The sequence below is a fragment of the Phasianus colchicus genome, chromosome 7 (genome assembly GCF_987193195.1).
Source record: "Phasianus colchicus chromosome 7, bPhaCol1.hap1.1, whole genome shotgun sequence".
Classification (NCBI taxonomy): domain Eukaryota; kingdom Metazoa; phylum Chordata; class Aves; order Galliformes; family Phasianidae; genus Phasianus; species Phasianus colchicus.
Genome location: NC_143442.1, coordinates 19,269,643 through 19,289,364, shown reverse-complemented (window position 1 = coordinate 19,289,364; position 19,722 = coordinate 19,269,643). Strand labels below are relative to the sequence as shown.

Below are 19,722 nucleotides of genomic sequence, written 5' to 3'. Positions count from 1 at the left end.
CAGACTGTTAACTCGACTGAAGGAGAAGTGACTTTGCAGCCAGCTGAGGTGCTGGGAATGACAATTCCCATGTACAATATTCAAATCCTTTCAAATGATTTGTGAAGAGTTAATGTTTGTACGTGGCACTATATTTCTATTAAGTGCCATGAAAGTTACACTGATCGCAGCTGGCCCCAGCTTGCTGCACTGGCCAAACTGAGCAGAAATAGTACTTCATTTTGTGTATAAGGTGGTCTAAAACATCATATGTAGGAGCCTGTCCTACAAATGCTTAAGGAATCTCATGCCTGTCTTTAGAGGCAAAACTTAACATATTCTGTATTTCTGAAGAACCATTGCTCTAGGCTCAAACTGGCAAACTAAACCTTAGACTGAATTCTCTAATAGTTATGTACACTAAAGATGGAGTATTCATTTGGTTGTAACCTAGAAGATTGAATTCTTAATTTGCTCCTTTATTATAAAGATATTCTGAGAACAATTAGTTGGATGGGTGAGAGTTTACCTAGCATGTCTTGAACGTGTAGAATTAGATAGTGTCACTATGACCGTGTTCTCAGTTTTATTGATATAATCAGGGCAAATGTTTGAGTGTATGTGAATTACCTGTGAGTGCATTTTGGTGTGTGTGCCCTCCAACACTTTGAATACTGCATGATTGCCATCTGCCCTTTTTTGTTCTTGTGTCTCTCATTCTTTATATTAATCCAGGAGTACAATGTTTGCTTTTCAAAACTGACATCTGGTATTTTCATTATTTTTGTATGAAGAGTTGAAAAGGAGATCATGATTAAAAAGTAAACTATGTAACCATGTAACTAATGGAATCTTTCATTCTTAGCCTACAATCATTTAGAACTTAGTTTGGGCTGGTGAGAAATGAAATAATCAGGCATTTGTCAAGAAATAAAAGAATCCCAGAACGTTTTTACATGAATGCCTCTCTGCTTAGAATTTGAATAGGTGAGCATTGCTGATACTGTTCCTTCAGAAAGCTTCAGCTTCATTCTGTAAATGGAAGTACGTTTTTTCCTATTTGTGTTAACAATGAACTAGATGGAAGCTAATGAGCAGGTTATTTTGGAGCCTTGGAAACTGCAGTAAGGGAAAAAGAAAAGATAGACTTCAACTATCTTGAAATCGCTAAAATAGAATATTTCTGGTGAGCCTTAGTAAAACAAGAGATGTTAAAATGAATGAACCCATGATCCTACTGTTAGGAATTTGATTTATGTATTAGCATGTTCTATTTCTTCTTAGGTCTGATTGTCAGTGTATGAAAAACATGTCAGAATAGATTCTGTTTTGGAGAAAAATCAAATGGGCTAAGAAAGGGACTTTTTTGGCTGTTACTGCCTCAAAAGGTTATAACTTAATTTGTTTATAGATTTTACTTGCTTTGGAAAAAGTAGCAGTCAGGCTTATTAAATAAATATTCAAAAGGAGTTAATGTGGAGGGATCAACAACAAAAATAAGCCAATGTGGTGACTGCCCTCTCTGCTTCAGGAAACACAGAGATTAACAAAGCAAAGTAAATATTTCTCATCAAATTCAACAAGTCTATGATTTTAAATGTTATCTTCTGTTGAATTCAGGAAAAAAAAAAATACTGGAGTTGAAATAATGGCAGATTCTGCAACATCTTTAAATGTTTCTTGAACACCTCCAGGGATGGTGACTCCACCACCTCTCTGGGCACCCCACTGCAGTGCCTGACCTCTCTTGGAGAAAAAGTATTTCTTAATGTCCAACCTGAATCTCCCCTGGTGCAACTTGAAGCCATTCCTTCTAGTTGTATCACTAGTTATGTGGGAGAAGAGGCCAACCCCACCTCACCACAACCTCCCTTCAGGTAATTGTAGAGGGCAATTAGGTCACTCCTGAGCCTTCTCTTCTCCAGACTAAACAGCTCCCTCAGGTGCTCCTCATAGGGCCTGTGGTCCAGACCCCACACCAGCTTCGTTGTCCTTCTCTGAACATGCTCCAGGGTCTCCACATCTTTTTTGTAGTGAGAGGCCCAAAACTGAATACAATAGGTGCAACCTCACTAGGGCTGAATACAGAGGGACAATCACTTTCCTGTTTCTGCTGGCAACACAATTTCTGATACAAGCCAGGATGCCATCAGCCCTCTTGGCCACCTGGGCACACTGCTGGCTCATGTTCATCCCAGCATTGACCAACACCCCCAGGTCTGTTTCTTCTACATGCTCTTCTAGCTACTCTGCTGCAAGCTTGTAATGTTGTGTGGAGTTGTTGTGTCCAAAGCATAAGACCCAGCACTTGCTGAACCTCATCCCATTGGTCTCAGCCCACCAATCCAGCCTGTCCAGATCACTCTGCAGGGCCTTGCTATCCCTTGACAGATCAACACTTGCAGTCAGCTTGGTGTCATCTGCAAACTTATTGAGTGTGCACTCAATGCCCTCATCCAGGTTATCAGTAGAGATATTGAACAGTACAGGCCCCAGTACTGACCCTTGGGGAACACAACTCATGACTGATCGCCAGCTGGATTTAAACACCACACTCTGAGCCCAGCCATACAGCCAGTTCTTTACCCAGAAAGGAGTGTATCTGTCCAAGCCACGGGCTGCCAGCTTCTCCAGGATACTGTGGGAGGCAGTATCGAAGGCTTTGCTGAAGTTTAGGTAGACTACACCAACAGCCATTCACTCATCCATCAGGCAGGTCACTCGATCAGAGAAGAAGATCAGGTTGGTTAAGCAGGACCTGCCTTTCATGAACCCATGCTTGCTAGGCCTGATCCCCCAGTGGTCCCTGGAGGTGTTCAAGAAATGTTTAAATCATTTACTAAGGGATGTTATTTAGTGGGAAATACTGGTGATAGGTAGATGGTTGGACTGGTTGATCTTAGAGGTCTTTTCCAACTTTGGTGATTCTGTGATTCTATGTCAGAAAAATTTATTAGTAATAATACTACGTGTGGCTATTATCAGTGGTGCAGGAGTGGCCAGTGAAAAAATGGGAAGAGTTCTTGTACTTGAATCCATGTAGTATCAAACTAATATGGTTTGAAAGGCGAACTTTAGAAAGTGCTTTCCTTCCATTTTGAAATCTGGAACATTTAATGGGCATTTAAGTCCAAGAGTTCTGAAGAAACTTGCAGAAAAATAATAAATATAAAAAAGAGTGGTAATGAGTTAAGACTCTTTGTAGTAGATGATTTGTTTTTTTATATTGGAGCTGAGCAATCTTCATGAATGTGAAACGTACATTACTGAAATCTGGTATATATGACCGCAGTCAACTCGGCACTTGAAATTATAAAACACATCTGTACGGTTGCTGTGCATAGCTGGGTCTTGCCCTTTAATAATACATTTAGATGTATTAAATGTTAAATTCTAAAAATTATTCATATTTCTAGGACAAGGCATTCTGCCACCTCCTTGCCACTTCCCACTGCCTGTCTGTGCCTCTAGTGATAATTCTCAGCCTTGTTTATTTCTGAAAAGCTGTAGTGATCCGGGAAGTGGTGTGTCAAGATTTAAAAGAGAGTAGAAGAAATGCACCATATATTTACTGTATACATTTATATTAAAAGAATTAACTGGTTACTGTCAGTGAACAAGGAAGAAGTCAAAAAGGTAACATAATTTGATGTACACTTCGTAAGAGGTGTCGAGGATAACAAGAAACAATTCAGTAAATGCTTTGGGAATAAGGGGAGAAACAGGATAAAGATTTGCTTTGGCATTTAGCAGGAAGGAAAAATCATCAACCAAAGAGGCGTTGAAAGAGCTCCAATTGTTATCTTTTTATCAGCCTTCCTGTAGGGTTAGCTGCAGTTCAGTTGCTAGCACAATTAGTGCTAGCCAGAAGATCTTGTTCTACCTCTGAGAAAGAACAGGTTACAAAATATATTCATAGCCTGCATGGAAGACCAGGGAAGCAAAAAACAGAGTTGGTTGGGGTTTTGTTTGTTTATTTGTTTTATTAAGTGGAGGTAGGAAGAAAGACATGTCAGGAGCTATTGTCTCAGTTCTTGGAAATAAAACTGAAAGAGATAATCTAGAGGTAGCATGCACTAGATTTGAAAGAACAAGGGAGATACTGGCCAACAATATTTTTTAAGAGTAAAACATTTAAAATCAAGCTGATTTCATTCTTGGAGAAGGTTATGAGTCCTGGAGATAAGGAAAAAACAGCAGATGTCATATAATTTATCCTTAGTCAGGCTTTTGACTACGTTTTGCTTGACATTTTCACAAGCAAGTTAGGTAAGTGAAAGCTAATGAAACTGCTTTTGAGTGGATGAATGCTTAGAGTTCCCTTCAGATTGGAAGACTATGCTGGGCACAGTATCATTTTGTTCTTTGTCTAGTATTGCTCGGTGATTTCATTAGTGACTTCAAGAATGGGGGACTTGAATGTGGTGTTTATTGAAGAGGTCTTTCAAGTATGGTAAAGAATGGGATTAGGATTTAGAAATATCTTGACAAATTATAATTAAAAAAAAAGGATCTGGAAGATAGAGAGTTACATTTGATAAAAATAAGTACAGAATACTTTGCTTAGGAGTAATCAGGGAGAGGGGGCAGATAAGTTCTGGAACAATTGGCAAGGTAGTCATTTTGCAGATCTGAGGGTTGTGGTGAATCACCTGCTGAATCAGCAGTGTCGTGCTGTTGCAAAATGGCAAGCTGGGATTTATAAACAGGGTTACAGCTTGTAAGACTCATAAAATATTCCTTTTGCTTTGTGTTGTTAATGTTGTTAGCAGAATACAGCACCAAAAAGTAGATCAGTCGGAGAAGAAAAATCCAAATGATCAGAAGTCTAAAAATCTTTACTTCTATAGAGAAAAAAAGGAGAGGTTTAAATAATCTAGAAAAGAGATTACTATGTCTTACATTAAAAAAAAATAAAATGACATGAAAAAAAAAATGTTGCAAGGAGTAGTGAGTAATCTTTTCTCTGTCTGCTTGAAGAGATTCAGAAAGCCTCTGTGTCCTATACTAGGTGAGGTGAAATCTACTAAAATATCATGGAGTATTTTTCAGCACAAATCAAGTTGAGACCCCAAATTCATGTATTTTTACTTAGATATATACAATATGGGAAACTGTGCTTTTAACAGTAAATTTGAGATCCAAATTTCATTTTGCTTGATAGTATCTTGCAGCTAAGCTGATGATCACCAAGTTCTTGCTTTGTTTTAATTTCAGATAAGTATGAGAGAGAAGCCAGTAAATACTGGAATGAATTTTACAAGACTCACAAAAATAACTTCTTCAAGGATCGCAATTGGTTGTTTTTGGAATTTCCAGAAATTCTTCCAGAAAAAATGAGAGAACAGTTGAAAATAGAGGAAAGACCTTCAGAACACACAAAAATAAATATTGCCAACAGTTTTTCACACGAGAAAGAGATTTTTGAAGAAAGAGAAAAATATTGGAAGAAAAATACTGGAGATGATTCCACTTCTGAAAAAGGATATGTGTATAATAAAAAACAATCAAAATCAATTGCTGACAGCTGTCAGGGTAAAAACAAGGAGGAAGAAGTTAATGTGCTAGAATCCTTCCCTGGTAGCGATGCCACTTACAGAATATTAGAGGTAATGCACTGCAAATGCTCTGTCCACTGTATACAGCTCCACCTACTTACTCAAAAGCCTGATAAAAATGCTTATTAACTATCAAGAAAGTAAACAGTTAGAATTTGAACTACTATGTTCATTTAAGGCAGAAACTTTCAGAGCATCCCAGGACCTGAGCATTGCTTCCTGTTTAAAATTTCTTCCAAATCAGAATTGGGTGGTCAGATTCCATTTTCACTGGCAGTTGTGCTTCTAATTTCCTACTGAAAATTCTGTCTCAAAGTGCTTTGTTCTCCATACTTGGCAAATTCTTGCCAAATGGTAATGTTGGATAAAGCTATCGCATTTTCCTGTGCAGTTTGAGTGCTGGAGTCTTTCTTAACTTTGGAAAGACATTGAGGAGAAATGTGATCATAGCAGAAGTGATTTGAGAACTGTGGTATGAGCTATTTATACCTTTTCTGCCTTCAAGTCTAATGGGTCCTACCTAATAACTAATTTATGACAAAAAGGAATATGTTTTATTTGCTCATTTAACTACTTTTTTTTTTTTCTTTTTTTTTTTCTTTGTGTCTTCTGATCTTAGGTTGGTTGTGGTGCTGGAAATAGTGTATTTCCTATTTTGAATGTTCTATGGTATGTAGTGCTGTATTTTCAAATATGAAAGTTCTGTTTTTCTCCTTTTTCTTCAAATGTTGGTGCTAGGCTAGAGCTGCATGAAGTGCTGACTGCATTGCTTTACAGCCCTGAAATTCTTAGAGCATGGAGACCACAAACAATGTTGCTAACATCAGTAAAAGATAACCCTTGCACTGCTCAGTCCCTATTCTTGAAGGTGTCATGTCTGTTGACAAGTTTTTTTCTTCAGGAACATTCAGGCTGACTTACTATATTAGTTAATCTCAGACAAATTAAATACCCTCCTGTACTTTATCTTATATGTTACTTTAAAGCTACCTGATATTGCTTTAAAGAGCCAAAATCGGACAGTAAATAATGATTTGGTCTTCTGGTGATAAGTTCTGTTATTTGTTTTTCATTTGGTTGACATACTTTATCAAATTGCTTCAGGTTTTAGTGGTAAGGAAGGCACAAGTCCTGTACTGCAGTACTTAATTCCCTGAAATGTTTAAAGTACTTAGCTTCTGGTTTTAGAAAGCACTGTTATGACAGCATGTCCTCCCTTCCAAGTATGCAGAAAGGTTTTATTGAAAAGACTGGATATATATCATGGATTGAAATATATTTCTTTCTATTCATGCCTCCAGGAGGTCATGCACAGCATAGTTCATTATTCTGTAAATGATTTCTGATTGCTAGCATCACAACAATGCAAAAATCCTGCATTACACTGGGGTCATAAATGAAACCTATTAGTGTCAGCAATGCATTTTCATCCCAAAACAAATACTTTGCTTTAGAGAGCATAGTCTGAAAGGGAAGCCCTGTATCATATGAGTATGATAAAAAAGATATAAAAAAGATGAGACAAACTTTTCTGTTTTTGTTGTGGGAGGCATTAGTCATAGGTTGGCATTTCTGATTGTTAATTAATCCTGGAGATCTCTATTTCATGCAGATCCTTCAGTCAGCCATATTGGTAGTACATTGGACAGCTTACACATTTATCTTGTGCACAACCTGATGGAAACATCTTTTGCTTCTCAGCAAGTTTGGCTTTAAAGCACAGTTGATTTTTTTTTTTTTTTAATTTAATAATATAAAAATTGTCTTTTGTATAAATAAAAAAAAAGCTGAAGTCAAGTATGTACCTTAGCTACAAAAATATTCCACTTAAGTTTGTAAAATAACTTTTTATGCAGTTTTTTCACACTCCCATAAAATTTAAGCTGCTTTTTATTACAAAGCAACATGAAATAGACATCCACATTGACCTATGTCTTTGTTTTAAGTTGACTTTTCACAGAGCTACTATTCTGCTTTCTGAAAAGTAATATGAAAGTAATAACATTTTAGCAAGTCAATAAGTCAATTAGGTAATTAACTTGACCTTTGTCAAGGGACTGTCTGGGTCCGAAGCCTGGCTGTTTGTCCTCATCCATGATAAATACCTAAACTTACCAAATGTCATTGTGATTGCAGAGCTAATAAAAGTTCTGTTCTGCAACAGAGAATATATTTGATCTGTAAGGTTTCTCCTGAAGGGACTTCAAACAGAGATCACTAATTCCCTTTCTAAATAAACAGTCTGTTCAGAATCTCAAATAATTTTTAGGAGAGGTGAATTGGTCATGAGTTGATGATGAGATCATCCTTCAATAAGTCTGGTGGGGAGGCTTTACTCAGTTACTTCTAAATGAGTTTTTTGGAGGTGAAAAAAAAATCTCCCTCAAGTTACTAGTATCTGTTGAATGGTACAAGGAAATTTGCAGCTGGCTTTGTTGTGTATGGGAAAGGAAGGCAAGACAATTCTACAGGAAATTCTTATTCATCTTTGCTTACAAAACAAATTGGATAATGGAAGGAAACAATCAATACAATTTAATTGAGTCTAAACCACAGCAAGGTGGCATATGGGAACCCAAACATCTACAGAACTGTGGATGACTTCTGCAAACTTATCCCCCTCAACATCATATTACCAATTAGACTGCATACGTGAGTTAATGATAAAGATTTAGTCCAATGCTTTTTGGAAGAAAATGTGGCCTATGATGTGCCTTTTATGTAATATAACACCAGGATGTTGTCTTCACTCCTGGCAGCCCTCTGTGACCTTCTTTCTTTTCCTTTTCACTTCCTAGCCCTGACAAGGCTGTAATCCTCCTTTTTATGCTAACTCTGTTGGTATTCTTGTGAATTTACCTGCCCTACTGGCTCATTACAACCTGTACAGCTTTCCGTGTCCATCAAGGTGTGATTAATTAAACCAATGGAAAGTCCCAAGGGCCCTCTGTAGTTCCAAGAACACTGATACAGACTTTCATCTTTTACAATAATAATTATTCAACTGATGGTGGTTTGTTTTTCTAGCAATACACCTGGAACCTTTCTATACTGTTGTGATTTTGCTTCAGGAGCAGTGGAGCTCGTAAAGGTAATTCATGTGCTTGCTTTAGAGTACTTTTTAAGCCTGTAATTCAGGAGGATGCCAGGAATGAAAAAGAATGTGATAGCTTTGACAACTTTTAACTGAAGTTTTCAATATTCCAAAGAACAAAGTCTTACTCTGTACAAGAGGAATGAATACCATCAGTGAGCTTGCTTCTCAGCTTGAGTAAGATACCAGGCAGAATAGGCTTTTATGAGACATGTTTTACAATGCTGAATAATTGAAGAAAAAAGTTTCTTGAGTCATAGTAAACGTATTAACTACTACTGTTCTCTCTGTGCCTCTTTTCATCTTTTTCCCGACAGTCACATTCGTCCTACAATTCAGCCTGGTGTTCTGCCTTTGTTCATGATGTGTGTGATGATGCTTTACCCTATCCTTTTCCAGATGAGATCCTGGATGTCATTCTCCTTGTCTTTGTGCTCTCAACTATTCATCCTGACAGGTAAATGAGGACTAAAGGGCAAAGCAAATAGGTTAAATCTCTTTTATCCCTAGAGGTTTTCAAGAATATCAAAGGAAGATGATGAATCTTTTATTTATTATTTAGCAAGCTACAGTATTTACAAAAAACCAAGGTATTTTAAATGATGTTTTCCAGAGAGAAAAGCTGGTCAGACTAATTCATTAGTGAATCCTGTCTCCATCAAATAAAAGGGGCATACTGTAACTAAATACATTCCTATTAAAAGTGGCAGTGCTTCAAGAAAATTGCATGTTCAGAAACAGACCACTAGTCTTCCAGAAGAAAATTATTTCAGTGATCAAAGACAAGCATTCACGGTTTAACACCTTACAATATGTTGATGAAGGTTTAGTTTGCTGACTTTCCATGCACAAATACATGTACATACAGGTCTTTTAAAGTGAAATACATTCAGAATTTTGTAACATGTTTGGATTTGAAGAAGTTAATCTAATTTTCATTCTTAGTGTTATGTTGGGAGCTGTTATCCTTGTTATTAATAACTGTCAATGTCTAATGAACTGAATTTTATAACCATTAAATCTGGTTGATTTTTAAAGTCTTTTTTTTTTTTTTTTTTAATGAGAAAAGTTCAAAAGAGTGCATGTAAGTTAAACTATTTGACTCTTCATTTAACCAGATTATTTAAGAGGAAATACATGCTCTCTGTGTGATAATACACTTGCTGCTTTCAGAATACCATCAAAATGGGCTTGGCAAACAGGATAGTATTTGCCTAAGTCCTAACACTGTTTCCCTGTCTAAGTTACTAATGATTAGTCCCATAAAAAATCTTTCCTATATAGGATATTGCTCCTTCCTGTTTGTTCGGAGATGAGCACATGAGTCATGCAAAGCCTGGATCCAGATTTTAGAAACAATTCAAGCAGTAGATTTCAGATCTCTGTAACTGCAATGATGCTGCCAGGAAAAAATTGGACAATAGAGGCTCATTCATTCAATCACTTAGTCTGTAAAAGCAATAATAAGATGTTCTCTCAGAATTTCAGTGTTTTCCTGCTCATCATTTTGAGTACGAATGTGTTAATTTTTTCTCTCCATGTCTGTATCCAAACATGGATGTTTTTGCATATATATGTACACATACTCAAATATATTTCCTGTCTGATAAGATCCGCTTTCCAAAAACTTGTTAGGCATTGCAGTCTCAAAGAACTAAAGTGACTGCATGAAGAAGAATATGATCCACATCTTTTTTGTTTAGTTTCCATTTTTCCCTGAAATGTTGAAAGTAAGAGAAGAAAAGGAAAACCAAGAGAATGATGCTGCAGAACTTAGGTTTTTTGGAGACCTGAAAAATATACATGAGAAGCACATTTGTGTTAGCACAATTGTTACTTAGTGATTTCTTCACAGCTCATGTATTCAGTTTCTGCTGATTGCTGCTTTCGTACCTCATAGGTAACACACTTCAATTCTGTTACAAATCACCACTAAAAGTTGGTCAAAGAATTTGAAAAAATGTGAATTTGAAAGAATGTGAGTTAATGTGTCCTACTAGATCAGATCTAGCCCTATCGGATCCGATTTCTGAAAGCGCTTTCACTTTTTATGTATGTACGTTTTTTTCTTTGTGCACAGAACTTACACTTACATAGACAGTCTGTTGTTCTGTGCGCAGTTACCTGTCTTGAATGGTCATTTTTTCTTAGGTTGTGCTGCCTGTTCTGTCTGTTGCAATATACATGCATTAGCAAGGAGGAGAACTATTAAAGCATTTGACTTCCTTTGAGGAAATTATATGCTCAAAAAGTGTATGCTTATTTTATTTATTGAGATATGCTGCTGTTTTCTGCTGAATTACTTCCTAATCATGTCTCTTAAAAATCAAGGCAGCATATCTGCACTGCAGTTGCATAAGGACTGAACTGTGCTAATGGCTGCGTTTTGAAGGGGTAGGCCACCTGAGAGACAAGCATAGTATAAGGATTTTCTATTAGTAGGCAGTAACAGTATGTTGATTTTGCATAGTTAAGGATGACTAGCTCTTCTTTAGCTCTTTTAAGATATGAATAGAAAAGCATCATGTCTTATCCATTCATTTTCCATTCTCTCTGTCTCCATGTCTTCTTTGTGATCTGTCTGTGTCCATGTGTAAAAGAAGGGTTGAATTAGGCACATGGACTTCTCTGCCTTGCAGCCTGAAAAGTGAAAACTGCCTTTTTTGGTCTATCATAAATGTGGAAGACATGATTTTTGCATTCATGAAATGTTCTAAAAGAGTGAGGCAAACTCAATGCATTGTTCATTAGTAAATTTTTTTGCAGAGTAATGCAAATATAAAGAAGTGCCAATGAAAATGCCCTTGTCTAATGAAAGAGCACTGTATGTGGTACTTACTCCTATCATACATACGGCTGGCTGATGTGGTCTTGGTAAGGAAGAGTTGATCTTAGATATGATCAAGATTCACAAATGTGTCAGCATTTTGGAGGATGCAGGCTTTCTCCTCTACTTTGCAAGAACGCTGGTTGAAATCCTACTGAATTCCTCTCCTGAGCTACTACTCATGTTTGTCTTTACGTTCTCTGTCATTAGGTATTCAGATATTGACTGTGTGCATGATCAATGCCTCGATAAAGAAATCAATTTTTATCAGCCTTCCATGCTCTTGTTTTTACAGTATACTGTAAAAAGGCTTAGTCTAGTTCACCAGTGCCCATAGCTAACTATTTTGTTGTTGTGTGTATATGCCTGACTCATATGGTATATTTGGAAACTGTGTTTTAATCTATACTTGAAATTCTATTGAAGCAAAGGCAAGGGATTTCATTTTTTCTTTTGAGCTTGTATTCTCTAATATTCTCATATAAATATTTTTTTCTTGGTAGTTTGTGGTTGGTTTTTTTTTGTTTTTGTTTTTTTTTAGTCTGATTGTTTTTGTAAAGAGTTCTTCCTGTTTGCTAATGCTTGACCTTTTTGTAATAAATATATAGGTACTACTCACTGTAGCCTCAGAAATCTGTGTATTTTCCAAGTATCTAGGAAAAAAAAAACAACAGTGACATTGGCAGATTTCTCCAATATCTCATCTATTTTCTAAGGATGCAACAGGTTATAAATAGATTGGTTAAACTACTGAAACCTGGAGGGATGCTGTTATTTCGAGACTATGGAAGATATGATACAGCTCAACTTCGTTTTAAAAAAGGTAATTCCTGAATGCTTTTGTAGCTTACTGTTTATTTTTAGTGTTTTTTGGGGAAAAAAAACACAAACATCACTTTTCTGTTCCAATTTCTTAGGTCATTGTTTGTCAGAAAATTTTTATGTACGAGGAGATGGAACCAGAGTATATTTCTTTACCAAAGGTATGGAATAGCTTATTTGTATAGAAAGTGTTGAGTGTCTCTCAAAATGATTTGGGTTATAAAAACTCATCTTTAAAAATAAATTTAAAGAAGGCTTGTATGAGCCTCTTTTCTAATCCTTTGCTTTTACAAAACTCAAAGCTAAGAGTTGTGAGGAAGTAATTCCTTTTACATGTGTATGCTTGTTGCATCTGAGGTTCTACAAAATTTCTTTCAGACATCACTGCAATTTCTCTTGGAATAAGCATCTTGTTCTAATGATATTCTCAAGTTCTGTTATTGAAAGAGTAAGAAATACTTTTAATAATATATCAATATATTTTAAGTGTAATTTTAAAAGTTGAGAAACATGCTTGGAAGGATAGCAGGTAGCAGTGCTCAGATATCTTGTTCTGCTGTGCTGATCTGTCTGAGGTCCCGGACTGCTCTTTCTGCAAAAACTAAACTTAAATGCCTTGTGATGGATGCTACTGCTCATTGCCCTTCCATCCATTCAGTTTTGTTGGCAACTAGCTTAGACTAGCGCACTATACCCCACCTGCTGACAACTAATTTTATTTTGTTTTTATTTATTACAACAATTCTTCATTTGAGAAAACAGAAGAGGTACGAAACATGTTCAATTTGGCTGGATTAACTGAAGTACAAAATTTAGTTGATCATCGATTACAAGTAAATAGGAAGAAAAAAGTGAAAATGCACCGAGTTTGGGTACAAGGCAAGTTCCAAAAACCATTGCTGCTATCTCTTAGTAATCCTGAAGAAACCACCAATAGGCATCCTTATGGATAACTGTACTGTTAACTTAAGAAAAAGAAACAGATCTGAGTAAGTATGTTTCATATAAATCTTGTGTTAACCTCTGAAAAAGAGAAATACATTGAATTGAAAAACTTTCCCTGATATTCTGTGTGTGTATTTGAAAATGTTCTGAAAAATATATGCATTTCTAACTTCTTTATATATGCGATGAAAGGGGATGTGTTCATCTAGTCATATCTGTGACCAGGCATTTTATTTCCTGAATATTTTATTTCCTGAATGAATAGTAACTAAATATAAGCATATGAAATTTCACCATATGCAAGATGTTCTTAAGTTTTAATGAAGCAGAATTGTTTCTGAGATTTTCAGAATATCTGCTCTCACTCTCACAACAAGCTGTGCTGTGTTAATTTCTTCCAACCACTGTGTGCCTTGCAACTGTATTTCCTCTTTTGGGGGAAATTCCTTGTTGCATAAACAGCGAAGAAAAGATCTGTTTCTAATTTGCATGAAAGTTATTTCATACTAACTGCGTGTGATATGCATGGGTATCAGATTGTCATCCTCTACTGTGACTGACTTATTCCTCTGGAGTTTCCACTTCCCATCTACATGCTTATCAGAAACATGCCAAACAGCTAAGTGATGTGTTACATTTCAAGTACTGTAGGTAGTAAGCTGAAAATTGTGTAGAAAAGAATGACCACAATGCCAAAATAGTGCTGGTCACACCTCTTTTCATGCAGTTCAGGATATAGTTGACCTCTGTGGCTGCAAGCATGCACTGTTGTGGGCATGATGGTGATGGGTTAGTGGTTGGACTTGATGAACTTGGAGGTCTTTTCCAACCTTAACAATTCTATGATTCTTTCAGCTCACATCTACCAGAACACCCATGTCCTTCTCTACAGGGCTCCTCTCAGTGAGTTCTTCTCCTGGTCCATACATGTATATGGGATTGCCCTGGCCTAATTGCCTTGGCGGCATTGAACCTCATTAGGTCCAAATGGACTCACCTTTTGAGCTTGTTCACGTCCTTTTGGATGGCATTCCTTTCTTCTGTTGTATCAACTGCACCCCTCAGCTTAGTGTTATCAGCAGACTTAGGATGCTCTCAATCTCACTGTCACTGATCAAGATGTTGAAATGCTTTTTATAGATCCTGTGGAGAAACAGGACTACACTGGTATATCAAGTGCTTTTAAGGAGAAAACCAAAATGCAGTCGTTGCTTTCAGAGGCACACCGTGGTGCTGAGGCAATTGAGCTATTATTAAAATATACTATTTCTGATGCTTAAATAAAATTTTATAGTAACTTACTCAGAAGGAGGAGAGGGTTAGGGTTAAGAGAGGATAAGAAATAGATGAATGAATAAAATAATTGTGTTACTTCAACAAGGATATAGAATTTATATAATCTATAACATGCATGCAGTTTTGAGTCCTGTTGATACAGTTACATTCTCAAAGTCTCTTGTCTTTTGTCTAAAGGGTAAACATGTCACTCCTAACAACCTGTTGTTTTGGAAGTTGCTAGCTGCTGTACTAAGTAAAGCTGGTTGTCTTCTGGAAAGAAAGAAATTGTCTATTTCAGTGTGCCTTTGTAGCTCGGAAGGCAAATGGTATCCTGCGCTCCATCCAAAGAGGGGTGGCCAGCAGGGACAGGGAGGTGATTGTTCCGCTCTACTCTGCTCGTGTGAGGCCCCATCTGGAGTACTGCGTCCAAGTGTGGAGCCCCCAGTACATAAAAGACAGTGAGTTGTTGGAGAGGGTCCAGAGGAGGGCCACAAAGATGATCAGGGGACTGGAGCGCCTCCCCTATGAGGACAGGCTGAGGGAGCTGGGCTTGTTCAGCCTGGAGAAAAGAAGGCTGTGGGATGACCTCATTGCAGCCTTTCAGTACCTAAAGGGAGCCTACAAACAGGAGGGGAATCAACTCTTTGAAAGGATAGATAACAGCAGGACAAGGGGAAATGGTTTTAAGTTGAGGGAGGGGAGATTTAGGTTGGACGTCAGGGGAAATTCTTTACATAGAGAGTGGTGAGGTAGTGGAACAGGCTGCCCAGAGAGGTTGTGGATGCCCCGTCCCTGGAGGTGTTCAAGGCCAGATTGAATGGGCCCTGGGCAGCCTGGTCTAGCATTAAATGAGGTTGGTGGCCCTGCATGTAGCAAGGAAGTTGGAGATTCATGATCCTTGAGATCCCTTCCAACCCTGGCCATTCGGTGATTCTGTCTAAATTTACATGCTAGGTATTTTCATCCCCTTTGAAAAGATGGAGGACCTGCATAATTTCCAAAAACCCAGTTATATTTCAAAAATGAGGTGCAAAATAGGTTTCAAGGGTAGGATCCGATCCTACATTTCTTGTGTATTCTATACTCCCTTTAGAGTAAGAAACTTGTTTATGAATGAAGTAATTTAGGAAGCTTGGCTTAGAAAAAGTTTTTATTTAGCTTTGGCTTACTGTTACCTGGAATAACTGTTTTGTGTTGTGGATAAGACAAAAGGTTAAAATACTGCTGTTTCTTTAAACTGCCAGTTGTAGGATTCTGCAGCATGTAAATAAAAATCTGCTTATATTTTAAAGAAATTGCTACCCTGTTCAACTTTTATTTTTAATTCTGACTTTTGAGTGTGTGCAGCTCTGAGTCCTCTAAGAAGCATTTTCAGTTGCAGAATTTGCCAGGAGGTGATGGTGATGATAAGCTCCTGAGCATTGTACAGTCTTATTCATGTGTATGATGTAGATTTTCCATATGTAGAGGCTAATGAAATGTTTGCTTTGTCTCTTGCACTGATACGTTGATTCTGGCAAGATTTTAATATGCTATGTTGTTATTTTAACAGAAATATTACATCTGTAGAAACCAAACCCTAAATTCTTGTATGGCCTTCAGCAAAATTTACTGTTTCTCTTCCAAGTCTTGCAGCTCAAGTATTGGCAGTCAGTTTTAGAAGAATGGTGTAATGGTGTGTGTTCTAGAAGTAATAAGATCAGCTACTATTTGTAAGAGTGTACATAATATCTGCTGCAGAGAGAATTGTAATTAGGCTGAACTATTGTGAGACTGATGCAAGGGGAAATGGACAGTATCATTTCTGATAAGTCCTACCCCCAATGCAAATGTTTTTCTGTATTTTGATTTGTAAAATTTCACTTTTCAAAAAGCGTAACCAGGGACATATTTTTAAAATACTTTCAAAATATCTGTGTTATTTTTTAGCTGGGAGAACCAATACTATAATATCTCTAAGAGAAAGGCCAGTAGAATTACTGAAATAAGAAAAGAACTGCAGACAGCTATATAAAAAATAAGGTTATGGGGGAAAGAAAAATGAGGGCATTGCAAAGAGAAAGTGCCCAGTGTAGAGTAAGGTTGTAAATTTCACTTTTGAAATCTAAAATTACTCCTTTAATCAGATATATGCTTGGACTCTCTAGTTACATAAATTTATGTAAGTATATGTTATAGGAATAGTAAACATTTTATTGCAAATGATTGTGGATGGGCTTTTGGTGGTTGGTTTGCTTTTTTTTTTTTTTCCTGTTTAGTAACACTTCTTGTGGTGGTAAGGCAGACTTGTGAGTATATGTAAATATCAGTTACAGATCTTGAGCTTTGGCTTCACTGACTTTGGCTTCCTTTATTAATAAAGTGTACCTTTTGCCCACCTCCACTGATATGCATTACATTTATGTACAGAGATATATGAGACTAGCACTTACTACTTGTTCTTTTACGTCACACAGTTTGTAAGCAAGTACAAGACAGTTACATACTGTTAAAAAAAAAAAAAAAAAAAAAAAAAAAAAGAATGGCCAACTTTCTTTCCTATGTTATTTCTCAGGTATCTAGTCAGCAGCGATTCATGTAATTTTTTTTTTCCCCCCAGCAAAACCAAGGCAGGTGGTTGTGCAATATCTACAAATCCACCAAATCTGAAGAGGACAAAGAAAATGCAGGGCAAGCAAGGAAACAGCTGGAGCTCTAGACACAAGTTTCTTCTTGTACTGGAAACCATTTTGCTTATTTTGTTTCTGTTCTATGTTTAGATTGCATCTCTGCTAATCTGCAGATTCTACTGTTTTTTGATGACAAAAAAAAACTGTAACAAACTATCCTGAAATTCATATTAAACCATATGCCAAATACCAGTGGAGTCAATTAACATAAATTTTTCTACTACATTTTGATTTGTGATGTGGCCTTCATTCACTTCTCTGGTGTGCTCTTTGTTATATTGACATATCCTTCATTTCTTCTTTTTCCTGTTTGTGGTAGGCAGTTGTTTCCACAGGAGACAGAATGTACAGAACAGAATGTTTTTTCTTTCTGTATGAATGCAATGAGTAGTGTAGATGCTCAGCTGGTGCAGCAGTACTGGTTACTTTTTATTAGTTTAAACTAAAATATACCTTAGTCTGTAGCAGCAATAATAGTGGATGTTCTTGCATCAACCATACTTCTGCCTAAAGGGTAGCGGAACAGCATTAAGAATAAACCATTTATATTATTAAAAATACTTAAAATTTCAATTGTCAATAATGTAAGTAACTTTGATTTTCAATACCTAAACTTTTTTACATGTTTGAAACAAAGACATTATATGTGAGTTTTTTTGTTTTGTTTCATTTTTGTTTTTTTACATCAAGTATATGCCAATTGCCCTCCTCTGCCAGAAACTGGACAAGTCTGTCTTCTCAACACAATTATCATTAGTATATGCGCAGAAAGAATTACTTGGGTTGTTATGGGCATCTGTAGCAGGTTCTTTGCTGTAGCTGCTCATTTGGGCATGTCAGTCATGTCTGGTCTTGATACTTAAGCTGAGAAGGGACCATTGTCCCCCCTTTGCTCCTTTGCTGATAGTGAGCAATTAAAAGAAGAGCTTGACTTCCTGAAAAACAAGAGTCAGGCAGGAGGGTAGGAAGATGAGGGTGGGGCTCAAAGGCAGACAAGAAAAGGAATCTTTCCTCTGAGAAGTGGCATAAGAAGTAAGCTTGGGTAAACTAACAAAACAAGAAGAATGAGATGTAGAACTGAGTGGGGAAATAAGCAAGAGAATATAACATCATGGGCAACACACAGGGAAGTGTGTAACGAGGCAGTGAGGAAATTGGGCCTAGGAAGTAGTGAAATAAAATGAAGGATGTGAGGGGAAAAAAGGGACTGATGTATCACATAAATAGTGAAACCTGAGTAAAAAAAGAAATTTGGATAAGAATGTTAGATGGAAAGACCTATCTCCGAGATCTATTACTTCCAAATGCTACTATATTTCTATATCTCATGGAATATTATGGGCGTTGTCTTTCATCCAAACACGCACAGTACATTTCAGTTTATTCCAAAGATGGAATGCTTCATTTGTTGTAGTTTATATGTGCTATGCACATGTGTTTGCAGCAGCACAGGCAGGTTTATGATACACCTGCTTTTGCTTTTTCCTTAGGGAACAATGTTTTTACCTTCTTTCAAGTAGAACTCTAAAGTGACGGAAGATACAATCCTAACCTCCTGGGAAGTGAATACAAAAGAATAACACAAGTCTGCGCACCCTGACTGTGCTCAATCAAGGTAGGACAATTAAATTTACTCCATATGTTCTGAAGTTGTCCCATTTAAATCAAGACCGTATCTGCAGATTATCACCTTGAAGTGCCTCCCAATCTCAGTTTCTGTTATACCTGCATCTGTTCAACAGAACTTAATTGAATTTGTATGAACTAGAAATACAGCTTAAAAGAAAAACAGCAGAGTAGTCTTTAGGCTTTATCTGAGATTGCAACAGTTTAGAGAACAAAACTGTTTGTTATTTTAAAACAATAGACACCAAAATCTCACAGTTGTAGAGTAGCACTTATCCAAAGGGCTGGAAAAGTGGTAATTCTTGGAAGTATAATATACACCATCAAGAATATTAGTGTGACAAAGCTTTGAATGCTTACTGTTTGCCAAAAGTATATTATCAGTTGTTGCCATGAAATGGGACTAAGCAACAAGACATTCCTGTTTTCAGAGTATGCTTAGTTGGTCAGGTTACTGCAATTTTGAAGGGAATGTGAAAAGTAAGAAAACAAGTGAATTAGTTCAGTGACTTCTAAAATACATTGATGACATACAATTTCATATATGCTCAAAGAATAATCTGAGTATTCACATGTATTGATGCTAAACAAACCTTAAGTTCATTAAAAACACAAACTTGGTGTGTGCTGCTAGTTATAAAAACAATCAAAATATATAAATATCTAAATAGGACATAAAAATAGAATGCTATACAACTACTAAGTAAAATCTTCTCTGTAGCACATCCTGTTCAGATAGAAAAATGTAATGTAAATAGATGCTGAAAATTCCTAGAAACATGAAAAAATTCCATATGAATGCAGGGTAGGGAAATGAATGATAAGCAATATGAGGATGGCATAGAATGTGATATTTTAGTAATTAGAAGGTACAGTTCACCCCATTACACCACACAAAATCACAGTAAACTAATCAAATTAGGA

At 36.7% G+C, this 19,722-nt stretch overlaps 1 protein-coding gene across 6 annotated transcripts in view; it reads left to right on the top strand.

The window, feature by feature from the left end:
* Positions 1-17,364, top strand: part of METTL8 (methyltransferase 8, tRNA N3-cytidine) — a 31,670-nt gene extending 14,306 nt beyond the window's left edge. For 4 of the 6 annotated variants that reach the window (XM_090144016.1, XM_090144018.1, XM_031599485.2 and 1 more), the window contains 8 exons: positions 5,197-5,588; positions 6,157-6,206; positions 8,565-8,628; positions 8,949-9,088; positions 12,175-12,281; positions 12,376-12,441; positions 13,043-13,269; positions 17,103-17,364. In XM_090144016.1, coding sequence (XP_090000142.1) covers positions 5,197-5,588; positions 6,157-6,206; positions 8,565-8,628; positions 8,949-9,088; positions 12,175-12,281; positions 12,376-12,441; positions 13,043-13,233 — 1,010 coding nt within the window. In that variant the 3' untranslated portion in view covers positions 13,234-13,269; positions 17,103-17,364. Of the gene's footprint in view, positions 1-5,196; positions 5,589-6,156; positions 6,207-8,564; positions 8,629-8,948; positions 9,089-12,174; positions 12,282-12,375; positions 12,442-13,035; positions 13,270-17,102 lie in introns of all 6 variants that reach the window. The other 2 variants (XR_016468265.1, XM_090144017.1) reach the window with 2 other exon arrangements.
* Positions 17,365-19,722: the final 2,358 nt, after the last annotated feature.